Below are 18485 nucleotides of genomic sequence, written 5' to 3' on the forward strand. Positions count from 1 at the left end.
CAGTGTTGGAGTAATATACTTGGCTGAAAAAAAAGGTTAATAAGACAATCAACTTGTCACATTTATGACAGATAATATGGATAACTGTTTTATTATTCTAATTTTATAGCCATGAGCGAGCTTTCCAAGAAAGAGTTACATCAAAAATCAAACCCTAAGGTCATCTAACAACTTGTATTTTTTCTGGCTCTTTTCCCAAATAAGATTACTTTAGTTTGGGGTACTTTTATGAAACAGCTTTTATATAAATACAATGTAACAAGTGACAAAGCTCATAAAGTAGCTCAAATTACTGACTACAGTTACTTCAATGTATGATACTTACATTTTGCATATAGCCAGAGAATCTCTCTGCTGTAGCTGAAATTGAATTTTTCACCTTCTTGAGTAGTTCTTTCTTTACTTCAGGGCTACATGAATCTTTTTTAGCAAGTAAATTGGTGAATCGTCTAGAAAAAAATACATGATAGTATTCTGAAATTAAAAAGCATGTTGGGGTTACCAGACATCTGGCAATTTTGTCTTCATGTCCTGCCTGACAGGCAGTGCCTTAAAGTCAACTATTGTGGCTTTTGAAGTTATATACAGGCTTTCTGTTCCTGAGCACTTTTCTCCCACATTTCTTAATGAATGCGAACCACAAGTTAACAAGGTCAGCTTTGTTGATTAGTACCCTCTGGCTGGGTTCTACCACCACCTGAAATTGGTAGGATCTTAATCAGTCACACACTGGAAGCTTTTACCTCCTAACCCACATTTGCCACATTCTTCCACTGAAAAGCCAGTCTTTCGGTTGCTGGAAAAAAATAATTTCATGTAGGCCTTTCATTTCTACACTCCTTTTCTAATTTTTGGCATGAACGCCAAGAAAGTTAAACAGCATGTCCTCCTTTATTCCTTTTTGTCCTCCTTTCTAAACTATCATGTCCTCCTTTGCCTATTAACATATCTGGTAACTCTAAGCAATGTTTAATTATAAAAATATCCTCCAAATTCCACTATCTTTGCAAACATGCTCAAAGGAAAGTAATTCTTGCTCTCAATTTTGCCATTATTCAAAAAGCTATTTATGTAAGATGCAATATGTTTAATAGTACAATAGAGCTAGAACACCGTAATATATAGAAGACTGAAAACAAGTAACAAATAAACACCAACAAAAGCTCAAAATGTGTTCTTGGTTGATACAATCCTTAACATCCTATAATTGCCTTTATAGGTTTTCAAAGTTTAGTTTTAAACAATCAAAAAGCAGCAGAGATTTCATAACAAAGCCAACTGATTTCATGGAAATATAACATTTTCCCTTTGCAGCATTATTTAAAAATGTTTTAAAAGTTGAAATACGAACATCTCTTTTCAAGGAGTTTCTCAATACTGAATGATCAACATTCTTGCATTTTCATCTCATTTTTATTTGTGTAGCTGGATTATATATAAAAGAAATACATTTCTATTTACTTTTGCGATTGTCAGATTATATTTCCAAGAAGGACAATGTATATTTATACATTTTAAGAGTTATAAATTGCATAAACCATTTGGATGCTTGAGATGATATTCATTAAAAAAATGTATTCCCCAAACTGATGCTTACCTGATCAACGCATTGAATGGAACTTTTTTCCATGGGATACTTTGCTTCAAAAGGTCATTAGCAAACGATTGAATTGAAAATAAAGACTGTAAAATAGCATTCATGTAACAAGTGTTTCCTAAATTTGTAAATCTGTGAAGAACAAGACATTAGGATCAAATTAAAATATTGGTAGCATAAATATAATTCACTACACGGGTTACATCATGCTTTCTTGGAAAATCTGCTATGGGTTGCCTAAACAACAACAGCAGGCTAGACAACACACTGAGAAAATGTAAATTAAATCTTCCTTTAAGACACAGCTGAGTGGTCCCTGGGGCAGCAAACCAAAGACCATAGAATAGCATAGGTCCCCCAGTCAATCTGCAGATGAGTGGAATACAGGACTATCGGCAGCAAAGCTGCTGTGGGAGACTCAGAAAAGCAGGCATTCTGAAGCAGAGCTTGCAACAGCCAGGTCTAAAATTCTCACGTTGCTCACCCAGAACTTGGCAGAAAGAGGGATAGCAGGAAGATACAGTATGGGAAAACTAAATAGCAAAGAGCTAAAAAAAAAAAAAAGTGAGGAAGGGGGAAATCTATCTGACATTGACTAGTGGTCATTGCCTAGCTATCCTAATTACAAAAATTTAATTTATTTATTTATGTTTTAGAAATAAAAAAGGAAAACTCATTTGAGAAGACATTATAATTCTAACACTGTATTTGTGCATAAGCATGGTCCTTTCCTACTCATTATCTTTACAAGAAGGAAAGCAAAAAGCACTTCCTGAAAATAAAGTGCTATAGAAAAGATAATAAAAATAACTGAATAAAGAAAACGCTGAGAAACCCGAAGTGAGTTTCTATTTCCTCAACAGTCAACTTAGCACATGTAAACATAAAAAGGGATGTTGAAGATACAACAATAACCAACCCTTGTAACTGCTGCTGTGGATGAGTAGTAAGGGGGACTCGAGGCTTGTTCCATCCAGTGTAATCCTGATTAGATCTCAGTCTTTTGACAGAAAGAGGGGCTGGCTGAGAGAGAAAGCCTAAGCTCCTTTTGGCGGAAGGGTTCAATACATTAGACCTATAAAACAAGAGGGATAAAAACCCATTTCAAAGATGACAAAAATTATTACTACAATTATGGTTAGATTTGTGGTTAGATAAGCAAAGATGATACCTACAGAGAAATATCAAAGCAATAAAAGAAAAATATTGTACTTGCCTTAAAAGGTAAATTAGTTTTATTTTCATCTAGATAATTTAACTGTAACAGGAGCCATCTTCAAATGTTATGAATAAAATGAAGGAAGCATATGAAGGAGTTTTTATCTAATAATTCTTGGTTGGGGTGTGACATGTTTTGAATTCAGTATTGCAAGTTCCTCACATAAAGCAGCCACAGATTTTTCAGATATGCTCAAAGAAGAGCTAATAATATAAGGACAAGTTTTAAAATCTGATATATAAAAATAAACAACACAGATTGGACTGAATCTAGCCAGTTGAAATAGCCGTTTGTGCAGCAATTGCCAAGTTCTCTGTTAGGTACATCTGTACCTGTTGATGGGATAATATTCTTCCTGAATGAACAGGTCTTTTTGGGAGTCCTAGGCTCCAGTTAGTGTTAATCGCACAGATGGCCTGGCATTTGTCTAGCTTCTGCCCTACATGAAGCAAAAGGACATGGTGACAATGTTTTATAACCCATCACCATTTGTGGGTACTACTGCACTAAGCTGTACATGGGACTGCTTTTGAACATCACCTGGAAGATGCAATTGATACAAAATGAAACTGTCCCTATTGGAGAAAAGAGGTAAGAGTTGCCTCAGACAAGTGACACTAATGTTGTGAATGCTGCATCTGTTATCAATAGGTTTCCAAATGTAATTCAACATGCTGGTTTTAATCTTTAAAGCTCTACAACAGGGGTGTCCAACCTTGGCAACTTTAAGACTTGTGGACTTCAACTCCCAGAATTCCACAAGTCCACAAGTCTTAAAGTTGCCAGGGTTGGACACCCCTGCTCTACAGGGCTTGGGACCAAAATTCCTTTGAGACATGCTTCTGACAGGACTTGTTTATTCTCTATGCTCATTTCAGGGGAACCTGAGGATACCACATAATAATAACTGGTTAAATGGTTCCTGGCAGGTCTAAATATCCATATAAAACCTTCCTCAAATTGCCCTCAATTCCTGGTGTCTAACTAAAGTTAACCATGTTGTTTTGACAGACCCAATAGAGAAAAGATATGCTATTGTGTTTTCCAGTCTGGTTAATAACCCTCATTATCTCCTTAAGGGATACTAGGTCAACATTACTTAGCTTCTTGCTGGCATCTGCTGAGACTGCATATCTGTAGCTAGTCTTTTATACAATACTTGGAATGGCTTCTAGTATCCGAACCTAATTAAATCAGCTCACTTCTTGGCACCACAAAATGAAAAATATTCATTTTGGCAAGACTATTTTGATAAGCAGCAATATAAGATGATTTCACAGAAAACAGATTCTTTGATGAATACAGCATTCTTATGATAAAGCATTTTAAAGGAGAGTAGCTCTTTGGTACCTACCTGTCCAAATTAGAATTACTAGCTGAATAATCCTTTGTGGAAGATCTGCTACCGTAAAATGAAGATGACTGTAAAGGCAAAACCCCTGGAAAGGAGACAGATACAACTTTTTCTAAAAACTTACAGGCCAGCAATATCACTCAAACAAATATTCAATAATTCAAATGAGATTAAATTCAAATGAGATCCAGAATCATTTACTAAGCAAAGCAGAGACAGTTCTCAACAAAACTAAAATACTGGAAATTTATTTTGCAAACACCAAATTTCTCAAAATTCTATTCCCTGGCCAGTAGTATCACTTTTAATCCTTGTTTTCTTCTACTAATTATTATGTTATATTTCAGTTTTATTAGAATTTATTACCTGATCATTTATTTCAGGCAGCAGGATCATATCCATACGACCATATTAATCATATTCTTAGAGATAAGAAATGCATTAAATATTTTACATGCAACATCTTTAAAACCTGTCTAAGGCAGAATTTTTATATCGTTACAGTATGGTTTTTCAAACTGGGTTCCCTAACCACTTGATGGGATTTAACAGATTTAACAGATAATCAGAGTTGGAAGGGACCTTATAGGTCATCTAGTCTAACCCCCGCCCAAGCGGGAGACGACCCTACACCATTTCTGACAAATGGCAGTCCAATCTCTTCTTGAAAGTCTCAAGTGATGGTGCATGAGAAACCATGGGGGGAAGGTTCAGTTGAGCACAGCCAATTTTTAATCGACAGAACTCAGAGTCAGGGATTCTGAGAATATATTTCTTTTAAGTAACAGATTAATGTGGCCTGAGAATTTGAAAATCCCTGTGTTAGAGTAGACCTGGAGAATACTTTCCCTATTTGGAAGCTGAAGTCCAATAGCAAAGGCATGGTCTCTTCAACTGGCATAGTTTATTAAGCACTTATTCTGTGACTTCATTTTCTATAAAATAGCTAAATTGTCTTAATTTGCAATTCACAGGATGAGATAACATTAAAACTGAAACCTTCTACATTTCTATTTTAGTACAGGATGCGTGATTCAGGATGAATGTAGGAAACTTTGCTGTTTACGAAGGCCATTTTCTTATTAAAATTGAGAAGCAAAAATAATTTGCCACTGATATGAATCAATGTGCTCTGTTAACATTATTATAATTTATATGCCATCTGATTCTCAGTGGCCCTGGGAGCTTCTAAAGAAATAATGACTTGGACTTTTATATTTTGAACTAATATATACAATTACATGTTAATTATTGACAATTATATAATTAGTAAACCAAATCCAAAATAATTCTACAATATTTTAAAATAATTCTTAGAAAACCAACTAAGTACTGTCAAAAACAGTAGCATTTCTTTACCTGATATCCTGTTTTCTTCAGCCTGTTTCAAATTCATCTGCTTTTCTCTGCTATTGTGTAAAAATTTCCTTGATGGATCAGTCATGGCTTTGTTATTGCTATAGACAAATACATGTGATCTTAATTGCATTATTTGTAAAACACGATGCTATTTCAACTTGATATACTAATTCTTAAGTTTAAATTTATCTGTAGTTACAAATGGTTCTTTAAAACTTTCAAGCCTACAAAAAAATACACCCAAGTATAAATCTGCCTCTTTCAAACATTTACCAGTAATTTAGCTCAGCTTTAACCTCTCATCTCTGGGTTGTATACAAATATGAAAACATAAAACTATATATAACATGTAAAAATAAGCAAAGATGGTTAAAATTCAATATTAAAGTTAATTAAAAGGCAGAGTAGGGCCTTCAGGGCGCTAACCAGCCCCACACTTCCATGCTCCTCTGTGAGCCCCAAGCAAAACATCAGAGGTTTAACTAGCACAACGAAGTACACAGAAAATATGCATGCATCAGTTTTTTAAAAACAAACAAACAAACAAAACATGGATGTTTTTATGTTTTGTTTGTTTGTTTGTTTTTAAAAAGCTAACTAAAATTGTTTTCAAAAAAAAGAAAAGAAAAAGAAAATATGAATGCATCCACACCCACCCACACACCCTCTCACACACACTCAATACTTAACTAAAATACCTAATAGTGAAAGTACAGAGAGAAAAAAAAAGAATCAGAACTTAATAAAAACAAAAAACACACCTTGATGAATCATTTTCTTTAGGGTAATCTTCATTCATCTCAACTGCAGGGGGTGTCCTTTTCCTCCTTTCACTATTTCATAAAGGAAAAATAAACATTTGTTCATCCATAAGGAAAGAAAGATTTTTAACTTGAAAATTCAAAACAAAAAGCTTAAATACTTTTTTATTATTAAATTTATTGGCCACCTGTCTTGCCGCAGGGCAACTCTAGAAATGGTTTCCAACATTTTCACATATATTCTAGACATTTTACTCCGACATAAAATCAAATTGCATGTACCTGAAAATCTATTTATTAATACACCTTTACAATCTATTCCTATTTCTACCATGAATACTGAAGTTGTGTTGCTTTTAAAGTTTTCATACCGATTTTCTAATAATCCATTTCTGTGGGGAGTGGAAGCAGCAGTAGCTGAAATATTAACTCTGCTGAAAGACATTCCAGTTACTGGAGAATTCTTAATTGATGCTCTTCCTGGGCTGACCAATACTTTACGAAATGAAGCTTCATCTTTATTTTCCGCACTCACTCTTCTAGGAGTCTAAAAAAAATCAAAGAGAAAATGCTAAAATCAGTTGAAACATACTAATGGTGTGCAAAATACTTTGAAACGAACTAATTTCAAACCTGAGGTGCCCATTTTTGATCTCACAGTTTTAAAAAGTGACAAAAATATTTCAAGATGACTGAAGCAGGACATTCTGAAAATAAAACAGCTGATCATTCAAATTTGAAATGTTTTACATACTTCTACAACTCATATCAGAAAGTAAAAAACAGGATTAGTGGAAGCCATCATGCAGTAAATTATACAGAGTTTAAATCTGCATGAATCGGGGATTTGTTACAGTTGCAGTTTGCTTAACATTTATTTCTCATTTTCATCTGAACACGGTGAAAAAAGTTACTCAGAACTATAAGAAATAAAAAGCCTTGATGAATGTAGCTCTCTGTAATTTAAACAAGGGCTCAGCTCTTTCTCTACTAGTTAAAGCAATAAGATTACTAACATGTCATCATGCCCAGAAAAACACCTTTCTATTAAGTTCAATACAAGTGGCAGCACCTGGAAAGTAAAGCAGAATTTGATTAGCTAGCATTTGGCAGACAACCGCTATAAATTCCAGAGCTACAGACTAGACTAGGAAATTTAAAAAGCACTCCACAGGAAAGTAATGGAAATTCACTTTCATGCTGCTGCTAAGAAACAATATAGGCATGTAGTCACCAGGAGTAATAAATATTTTTACCCTCCTAATAAATATGCTGAGACCTTTCAATTGACCAATACCAGAGCCTGAGGTAGTTTCTCTCTCCCTACCTACCCACCATTCCCATAACCTTTAACCAAGCAAACAGCACATCATAGGACAACCATTTTTGAGTGAAGGTACTTCAACTTACAGAATGTGTCCAAAATCTAGGAACTACGACTTCTCTGGAATTGAAATATAGCAAAATTTATTTTAAAAAAATATTTTGTGCTGGTGTTTGTGCTAAGTAATTCAACGGGCTATTTTTCAAGGCAGATACATCTCTGAACATATCACAACTTTTTTTTAGTGAAAGCAGTGTGTAAGAAGTTCTGTCATTATTGGGCACTGAGGAATCTGGTAAGGAAATGTCTTTGAAAGAATGAGCCAATGGGTCATGTGTTATCTAGTATACTACTAAAATATTCCTTTTTGTCTTGTATCAACTTTTCCTGTTATATTGCTGGCTCTTTGTTGATTCACCTGATTTGATTCTAGCTATCAAGTTCATTCAATTCATTGTGATCCTACAGTGTTATTTTTGCTATAAGTTCCCATTCTCTAATTCTTGATTTGAAATCTTTGTTTTTGACCTTGATCAAGACAACTATCTTCCCTCTCAGTAATTGCATCTGCTAAATCTAATCATTTTAATGATCCTGAAATGCATGATTTTCATGGACAAACCATAAAGCCACCCCCATGAATATTGCTACTAAAACTTTAGGAAAACTGTCACAACTAGATACAGTAGTTTTGACTTCAGTTTAGCTTCTCCATCACTATTATTAAACTTGCTGTGTACGAAAATATATTTGGCTGTTTCTAGCTAACACTGCTCTGGAGTATGCCAACAGATAGCTGTGGCATTTTACTTAAAATTTCATGTGTATGTAATTTTATTTTGAAATTATCAAGAAAATAATGAGAATAGGTCAGCTGTTCTGTTCCAAACACTGCTGTGCTTATATTCTTAAGTCTATAAATTCTAATCTCACCATTTTCACTGGAAACTGTTTTCCCAATAAATTTACCCATCCAACTGAATTATTTTCTTAAGACTTTCTTATTTTCCACTTTTAGTAAACATTAGATCCTTTTTTCTCCACTTTTTCTATCTTTAGTTGAAAATATTTAAGTCATGACTTTCATTACTCCACCAGTCTGATTCAAGCTACAATAATTAAACTGGAATCAAGAGTTTATCCACAAGACTTGAGTCATTGGAAAGCTGGAGAACTGAATGCTTCCAATAAGTGCCTGGCTAAATAGAATTGCATAATGTTAGAAGATCCTTCTGATGGGCTTGAATATTGTATGTGCACAAAAACAAAACTAAATGTGATTGAAGAACGTGACTTTAAACAAGGGAGGGAGCTGTTTTAATCTTAATTTACTGTACTCTTTCTAAATTTGTTTACTAAATGCTTACTCTGTAAACTGAAAAACAGATAAAAATGTAGTTGTCTGAAATCCTTGCACAAAACTTACTGTTCATGTCTAGATGCTGGGATTCAATCACAATAGGCTTCCAAGTCCTAACCTGGATTAGGCCATATGAGTTTCAGATTCATAAGTAACAAAATTCTTTAAGAACAGTGGTCTAAAACGGAACCCTGGAATTACTCTCAGTGTTCTTTCTCCTTGGAGATGGATTTACATCCTAAAGTTACCCCAACCTTCATTTACACAGACAAAGTACCTATTTCCAGTCTCAGCTATTAAAGGAAGGAAGCCTTTCCCCACTACAAAGGATAATCAGTTACTCAAGCAAAAATGTTAAAGAACTTTTGAAAACATTCTCTGTGACAGCCAAACTGATCTGAAACTCAGGAAAAGAACAGATATATCAAACACAGCAGGAAAGGAACATATATTTTTTTCTCTAGAAACATTTCCTAATTGTTTCCTTTTGTTCTTCCTATGTCCAACAAAAGCAATATTCATGTTAAATATGATCTTCTTGTGAAACTATATCCTGTAGAAGAATGTACATTATTCTGAGAAGAAAAAAGACCTCACAGTTCTGGGACAGGTAATATAGTGGAGTCTTCCTTTACATTATGCTTGAATGACATTCTCCAAAAACTGCACATAAAATGAATTCACATAAAGTGAGACACCCCATCAGTGGGATAGGGTTACAGGGTACAGTGTCAAATTTCATCATCAAAATGTATTGATAAATGTACTCAATTTTTAGGGCTTATTTTTAAGTACTATGTTATCCAAATATATTTTCTTCCTTGTGTTGTACATACAGTGAAAACGTTTTCTCCATTTTTTCTACAATTAATTTTTAATGCATGTGGTTACCATGGCAGACAGACATAGAGAATGCATCATAGTGATATGAATCCTTTTTTACATTGCACACAGTACATTCACAGAAGGGAGGGTCTATGAAGGCATGAGATGTACCACATAGGTTGGGGAAGGTATGAAGGGAGATGTGGCTCAGGGAGAGTGCATGGGGATGGGGGGGGGGAGTTACTGGTGCGTGAACAGCTAGCATGGCACAAGTGCAGAAGGGCAGGGAGAGGGCGCACTGATGAAGGAGACAAATCCCAGCCCCTTGCAATCTTCCATGTCAGCTTTCCCTTTGACTTTCTGAAAAAACAGGTATGGGATATAATAAATAGCAATTATGTGATTTCAGGGTGCTTGGCAACTGCTCATTAGTAAGACCAGGTTACCAAGGACCCGGATTGTAATCATATGACTGCAGGGGTACTAAGATGGTCAGAATTCCAAGGACCAATGGTAACAACTTTTCATTCAGTGCCATCATAATTTTGAACAGTTGCTGAACAAATGGTTGTAAGACAAGGGCTACCTGTAATGTATGATCAATTGCATTGTTGTGAATTCACATATAGCTAATTTCCATAAAGTAAGGAAAACCTGTAATTTCCTACCAAAAGTACCAGAGAAAATATATTAATTTTATAGTGATGAAAGAATTTAGTTACAAGTCTTAACAACGTCATTCAAGGAAATGTTTATGTCAAAGATCACCAACAGGAGTGGCTCTTTCTGCTCTGTTGGCCCTGATACTTTCCAGAATTGAAACTCATTGAGGTGAAGCTGAATTAACAACCTACTCTGGACAAATTCAAAACCTTCTTGCCTTGGATAATTACCACAAATACTGCTATATATCATAAGCAGACGGCAAAGGTAATGATAGAGAACTGACAGATTCTATCAATATAAGAAAAGGAACAAGACAAGGGTGCCCACTATCACCTCTGCTGTTTCTCTTAACTTTGGAAGTGGTAAATACAAATATTAGAGATGAAAAGAATATAAAAGGGATGAAAATTAAAAAGGAAGAATTTAAGTTGCAAGCATTTGCAGATGATCTGGTTTTTATCATAGAAGACCCACTAGAAACAGCATCAAAATTGATAGAAAAGATAGAGACATATGGAAAGGTGGCTGGTTTGAAAATAAATAAAGATAAGACAAAGATCTTGACAAAGAATATGCTGTCAAGACAAAAGGAAGAATTGGCAGACCTATTGAAAATTCAGGTCACGAATAAGATCAAGTGCTTGGGGATATACTTGACAGCAAGATGCAGTACACTAAAAGAGAATAATTATATCAAACTTAAACAGCAGATAGCGCTAGATTTGGCGAAATGGGAGAATTTACAAGTGTCATTAATAGGGAGAAAGAATATCAACAATCAAGATGAATATATTACCCAGAATTTTATATTTGTTTCAAACAATTCCAATTAGGCTTGGGAAAGACTACTTTGAAGATTTAAATAAAATTGTGTTGAAATATATATGGCAAAGTAAGAAAGCGAGAATAAAGTTAAAACTTTTGCAAGATGCTAGAATAAGAGGAGGATTTGGTTTGCCTAATTGGGAGTTGTACTACCAAGCTACAAATTTGATGTGGGTTAAGGAATGGATAACATTAAGAAATACTAGATTGTTGACATTAGAAGGACATGATCTGTTGGTTTTCATGCTTTTTTATGGTATAAAGGAACTAAAACACAGGGGTACTTTAGAAGACATTATATACGGGAGTCTCTATGGTTAAACTGGGAGAAGATTAAAGGACAATGTTATTTGAAAATTCCAGTCTGGCTATCGACTTTTGAAGCATTTTCTTATCCTATAATATACAAAAAGGAACAAACAGTTAGATATGGTGAAATATTGAAGGAAAAGGGTGAACTTAAATCTATACAGAAACTAGAGGAACAAGGTATAAAGATGAATTGGTTTTCATATGCGCAAATACATTCAAGGTATGATAAAGATTCTAAAACGGAAGGCTTCTATGATAAACTAACTGACTTAGGTAAGATTTTGACAGGTACTGATGAAAAGGTGATTAAAAAATTGTATGGATATTTATTAGAAATTAAACTAGAAGGTTCTTCTTCTAGTTAAAGAAACATATGAAACATATTGCTTGGGGGAAGAATTTTGGATATGGGATTGATCTAGAGAAATGGCAAAAATTGTGGTCTCAAAATTATAAAATGACAATGTCAACAGCATATGAAGAAAATTTGTATAAGATGTTTTACAGGTGGCATTTTCCCCCAACAAGAATAGCAAGAATGTTCAAGAATAAATCCAAAAAATGTTGGAAATGTCATCAGACACCTGGCTCATATTACCATATGTGGTGGACTTGTGCGGATGCTAAAAAATACTGGACTAAAATCCACACATGGTTGGAAAAAATGACAAAAAAACATATAGACTTGAAACCAGAGATATTTTCATTGGGAATTTTACCTGAAATATATAGTAAAGACTTGAAATACCTGATTGTAAATGTATTAACAGCGGCTAGGATTGTATTTGCTAAAAACTGGAAAAATGAGAAAATACCATCACAGGAGGAAATCATTAAGAAAATATTGGAATGTGCTGAAATGAGTAGATTGACATTTGAAATTAGAGAACAAGATGATAAACAATTTTATAAAATTTGGGATCTATTCTATCAATGGTTAGGCAATATAGTAATGAAATATGTAGATTTTTAGAAAATAATAAATATACAAAGATGTACTTCTTTTTTTATTATATCTACAAAATGATTCTAGGATAGATCTGGGATGATAATATGAATTGACATAAAACAAATTAAGTAAAATATGATCATTTTGTAAAACATGAATAAAAGTATAGTCAAATGATAATGATATTAATGTATTTAATATTTGATTGAAAATACGAGATTATATACAATGTAATTATAATTGAAGACTATGAAATGGAAGCAGAAAACAATTTATTAACCAACCAGCACACTGTATGTACATATATGGAAGATGACTTGATGTTTTTCTGTTTTGTTTGTTTATGTTTGTTTTAAAAACCAATAAAATTTTTTTAAAAAAATACTGTAGTAAAATTGATATTAAGGTAGATATTCAATTCTTTACACAACGTGCTATTTATTCTCACTTTGGTGTAAGGGTTTGAGGCATAAAATTGCAAAGATTATCTATGACAGAAAAGACAGAAATGGAGAAAACACAGAAATGGCCTTCACCCTACATAACTGATCAATCAATAGTGGCAGAGAATTATGGTGGACTGACATAAAAATCTGTGGAATAATAGACGTAGTTAGTATGCAAAAAAGTATCTGGATCTAGGTACTTGTTCTGTAACATTTCTTACAGCTACACTGAGGCTCCCTTAATTTGGCCCCATTCTGCTTTTTCTATGGATATAAAACCTCCAACTCCTAAGAGGTACGAACTGAAGCTGGTCATAGAAGTTATGCACAGAGATGGTAAGATGGGTTCTGTCATCTTATGAACATCCTTATTGCCACAAAAATGAATTTTGTCACTATTTCCCAATTTATTCTAAGACGGCTTTTGCTCCTGAGAATGAATCAGAAGGGAATTTCCAATATTGATCATTGAGGTTTCTAATTTGCTCTGATTTCATCACTGAAATCTGAGGGAAGAATATGAATTAAATGCACAAAACACTATTTGGAGGAGTGCTGTCCTTTAGCCTAATATGAGAGCCCACTTAAACAAACTCAATTCATATTGTTCAAAAAGGCATAGCTCCAGTGCTTCTGACTGATACATCACACTGTAAGTACCCCAAAAAGAGAGAGGATTAAAAAAGAAAAGGAAGAAAGTATACCTGGCCTTCAAGGGAAGGTAACTGTCGGTTAGAATCCTTCTGCATGGCTCTGTTGCTTAAAACTCCTCCAAAACTGCCAGATCCATGAGATTTCACAACTAAAAGCAAATAATAATTCCATATAAATTTTACACGCTTCGTTTACATATAGCTACTACACTTCTTTTCCTGTAACACTAGAATCATTGAGAAAAACACAAATTTACATATTGATGCTGCTCACAAAAATATTATTTAAGGTCAGTTTTGTGAGTTTAAAAATTAAAATTCCCTTCACACCTCAAGGGAAATATACATCTTCCTTAACTTTGGTTCTGAGATCAGAGACCTGGGAGTTTGAGAGTGCACTGGTGTTATGTATTCTCCCAGTTTCTGCTGTTGGTTTTTCCGCTATTACTTTTTGCACTGCAGTTGAGAGTACACCTTGGATGGTTCTTTGGAGAACAGAGTATTTATCTTCGTGGCCTCTGCTTCTCTAGTGTATCTCCTCAGCCTGGTAGGCAGTGCTGAGGACTTTTGTTTAGCAGTCTGTAGGGTTCCAGGTAAGTCAGGCCACTGTATTCTTCAGTAGCTGAGTCTTATTCTTAATCTTCATAACCCCTTCTGTAATTCTACCAGCTAATTAACCTCTCTCTCATTTCCTTGAACTTAACCTCTAAACCTCATTTTCCAGTGATGGTGGATGGTAGGGGTATGTGCCGCTATTCTTGCTTAGGTAGCAAAAATCTCCAGGGTTGTAGCAGCTGTAGCATATAGCAGTTAATTGGCTTGAGTTAAGGTGGTGTAGAGATTATCCTGAGGCTCTATAGCATCCAGCACACTACCTGATGGTACATCTCTATCAAGCCTTGATAACTAGTCTCAAGAATTGACCGTATCTGATTTATCCAAACTCTTATGGCTTATATCAACTGCTGTGCTCAGCAACTGATGGAATGGTAGTGATGTTCCAGCTTCAGGTGCTGGTACAGTACATAGCTGAATGTTGACAAAGTTGTTCTCTCAGCTCTTCTTGAGTCTGAGGTGACAAATGTAGTTGGTCTATCTCAAGCTGCGTGAACAGCTTCCTCTTCACAATGTTGAAACATTGGGTAATTAGCTGTTTTCAATTAGTATCTTTTGTCCATTCAGTTTCCTCACGTTTCATATATCCGCTCTCATTAAATCCATTGCTGCAGTAGCAGTCTACCAGTTCTAGGCTATCTTGTCCCATCCATGCCTGGTTTGTTCCAGTAGCCCACTTACTGTCAGACTGTCCTAGTTCCTCAATATCTGACATGAACCTTGTTAATTCAGGAAATATCCAGGAAAGCATGACTCTGTGTCACTTTCATATTTGAGACAAGCAGTAGAGTGTTACGGGTCTTTGCCCAGGATCCTAAGTGACAAGCCATGATTAGGTTAATGGACAGATGTTAGGATTGGTGAAGGTGGGTGGGATGCTGTTATAAAGAGTGCAGAGAGGCAGTTGCTCTCAGCGCTAGCTTTCTGTCTGCCTCAGCTGGGTACTGGATAGTCTTGTAAACAAACCACATTACTCAGTTTTGTTGGTGAATGTTATAGGTTTATTTTCACAAATCCACTCCCGATAAGCAACAATGGAGATCCCAAGTAAAGCTAGCACTGAGAACAACTGCCTCTCTGTGCTCTTTATAACAGCATCCCACCCACTTTCACCAAACCTAACATCAGCCCATTAACCTAATCATCTCCCACACCTCCTCCCCGTGCCTATGTACGCCTCATAATCACAGCTCCAAACTGGTCCACCTCCCTCCCTCACGAAACATGTCAGTGTCAAAAGCAGTGTCAAAAACTCAATGCCTAACGTTAAACATAGCTAACACGCTGTTCTCTGACCCCTGTCAGCTTTGAAAATGCCGTGGAGCAGCTAATTCATCCTCCGCCCGTCAGCTGGCTATAGAAGAGGCTGGACAAGTGCAGAATAGCTGACCGGCATAGGAAAGCAATGTGGAAGACATCTAGCGCTCCGATAATGTGTCGGGCTGCAGGCATGCCCCACAGAGCCGGCATGCTCCCTGAGCTGGCAGTCGGTAGGTACCAGCAGGCATTTTAATGTATGTATGATGTGTGTGTGTGTGTGTGTGTGTGTGTGTGTGTATTCCCCACCAAGAAATTAGAAAATTAGTGTTTTATACTAACCTGTCTGAATCTTGTTTTGAATAGCTTCCAGACGCAGCTTCATTTCATTAGCATCTTTCGATGGTATTTTATCAAGAGTCAAAACACTAGAATCCTTCAGTGTTATCATCAAGCAAGACAATTTCCCTTTACTTTGTCGTACAACTACATTTTTTATATTATGGTTCAGCTAGGAAGAAAATACACGAAAACCATATATGAACAAACATAAAAGCACATATGAATAAAAAAGCTTATAACATAGCCTGTGTATGTTCACAAACTCTATACACATCCAAACACAAATTCTAAGCACAATGACACTTTATACAACCTTATTACAAAGGGAAAGCCTTTCTGACAAACAGGGCAATATTTACGTTTGTCTATATGACACCACAATATAAAATGGGACTACCATTCATTTTAAAACTGGTAACCAACTTTCAAACGATAATTCCCATTCTAGGTCTCTTTTTTTAAAAATTAATAGAATTAACATTTGTAATAAACAAACTTTATATTTCTCAGCTTAACATAAAGCAACTATAGACAAAAAAACCTGGGTGCTCTAAAAGGTAGATAGAGGGTTAATTCAACCTTACTCATTTTATTCATTAGTAGGGCTTACTCCAATATAAACACGAATATGAAATTTCCAGAATTTGAGACACGATCCCACATATATTTTGAAACTGACATAGAAATAATGCATATAAAGGAGCAGAACCATAAAAATTAATCTTGTCTTTCAACACTAGAATTAGAACAAAATTAAGCAGTGATCAAACAGCTTTATCCTTAACGTCCTAATTTTAAAAATGCATGATGCTTACAAAAAAACAAATTTAACATTTTTTCTTAAATAGACAAATCCACTGAACATACCTAGCTGAATAATTCCCAATATAATAATGTCAATGTTTTGGAAAAGTGAAATGAATCTCTGAGGAAAATTCAAGTGACAGTTAAATTAATTCGAAAAAGCTATCATAAAGGCCCAAATAATAAAATTCTTCAAATAAAAAAGTCTCTGAAAATCCAACTCACCGGAAATATTTTTGGAATTCCTCCAGCATTGTAGTGAACTACCAAAATCACTTTACTGTCTTTATCCACAATTTCAAATGTTCCTTCTTTCCATTTTGTAGTCCCGGTTTGTATGCTCCGCATGCGAACAGACCCATGTAATTTTAATGGAGTCATGTTTTCATACAAATATTTTATGAAAATAATGAAGACTACTCTTTAACACACCTGTTTTTAAAAAATAAATTTAAGAAGTTGATTACTATGGTTGACATCTATTCCCAAATAAAAAGCTTGTACATTAATTTTCTAAAATGTGACTACCTCAACCCAAAATGCAGCCTGAATTCAACTGTGCTTGCTTACCAGTGAAACAAATACCATTGATATAATTAATTCTCCATGACATTTGGGAGATCAATGCCCCATGAATCCCAAACTATTCTAAAATATTAAAGGATAGGGGAAAGTACATTGGGAAAAATGTTGACAATTTATCACAAGTATAGCAGAGCAGAAATAAATCTGATATATTTTGATGAGTTACCAGCTTCCAAGCATAACTGAACTGGATGAAGTGACTGAAAGAGATAACAGCTTTTCTAAAGAAATTTAGGAATACGTGGTGTGCAGATGTATACACAATGAATATTGTAGGATTGGTTTGCTAAAAATTAGCATTCAGTATTAAAGTGCATTATAAACCAATCCTACAATATTCAATGTGTTGAAGCTGACTAGAATCATGAATTTAATTTTTCAGTTTACTGAATTTAAACACTTGTTGCAAAATGGCTTTTATTTTTAAAATCTTAATTAGAAAACAGATACACAGATTTTATATATCTACATTTTAAATGTAACATTTCTATTGTATATTTTAAAAGAAAAGAAAATTCCATTTTTAAGTTACACTCTTCCACAAAACAAGTATGAATCCTTCCATATACATTTTGGGAAACAATGTGTCACAAAGGACAAAAAGTTGCAAAGTGGATTTTCAAGTAATCACCACTGCTGAGATACGGGTTCAAAAAGACACAAATGCTAGAAAGATGTCAATAGATTCTAGTATGTCCTTATGACCATTTTTCTTATTCCTTCAACCCACGTACCCACAATGACCAATTGCAGTTGGGAAGATTTATAATAAATATCAGGGAGTAATCCCCTTAAAATGTCAACAATACAAAAATCAAAGGGTACCACAGGTAGTCCTTGACTTACAATGGCAATCAGGATACAAATGTCCATCAGTAAGTGATGCAGTCATTAGGCCAAACGCCATGTGACCGCACTGCTTAGCAACAGCAGTTTCACTAGCCTCAATTGCAGTCGTTAGGCCAGGATAGCACTGTCAGTAGGTGAGGACCTTATGCTTCTCCTGTCCTACCATCTTCGCTTCAACTCCCCCAACCCAACTATCTCCCACTCACCTCTTTGCCCTTTTGGCTGCTCTGCACTTTGCCACTTACCCCTGCCACTCTACCCTACCCCCACCGATCTTTGCCATCTTCATCCTGCTTTTGGCCTGGAATCCAGAACTGGCAAGGGTGGAGTCCTGGGATGTGTATGGTAAGCACAACAGGGTGACAGAGTTTTGAGTCCCAAAG

General features: G+C 35.1%; 1 protein-coding gene across 5 annotated transcripts in view; it reads right to left on the reverse strand.

The window, feature by feature from the left end:
• The window catches only part of USP37 (ubiquitin specific peptidase 37), a 39598-nt gene that overhangs the window by 18861 nt on the left and 2252 nt on the right, over positions 1-18485 (reverse strand). For all 5 annotated transcript variants that reach the window (XM_087920549.1, XM_087920546.1, XM_087920547.1 and 2 more), the window contains exons 2-11: positions 16894-17100; positions 15865-16033; positions 13702-13799; positions 6662-6837; positions 6291-6362; positions 5530-5627; positions 4171-4255; positions 2517-2672; positions 1598-1729; positions 326-449 (exon numbers count right to left, since the gene is read on the reverse strand). In XM_087920549.1, the coding sequence (XP_087776675.1) occupies positions 326-449; positions 1598-1729; positions 2517-2672; positions 4171-4255; positions 5530-5627; positions 6291-6362; positions 6662-6837; positions 13702-13799; positions 15865-16033; positions 16894-17049 (1266 nt within the window). In that variant the 5' untranslated portion in view covers positions 17050-17100. The remainder of the gene's footprint in view (positions 1-325; positions 450-1597; positions 1730-2516; positions 2673-4170; positions 4256-5529; positions 5628-6290; positions 6363-6661; positions 6838-13701; positions 13800-15864; positions 16034-16893; positions 17101-18485) is intronic.

Source organism: Pseudonaja textilis, chromosome 1, assembly GCF_049901715.1.
Source record: "Pseudonaja textilis isolate UNSWEBS1 chromosome 1, rPseTex1.2, whole genome shotgun sequence".
NCBI lineage: Eukaryota > Metazoa > Chordata > Lepidosauria > Squamata > Elapidae > Pseudonaja > Pseudonaja textilis.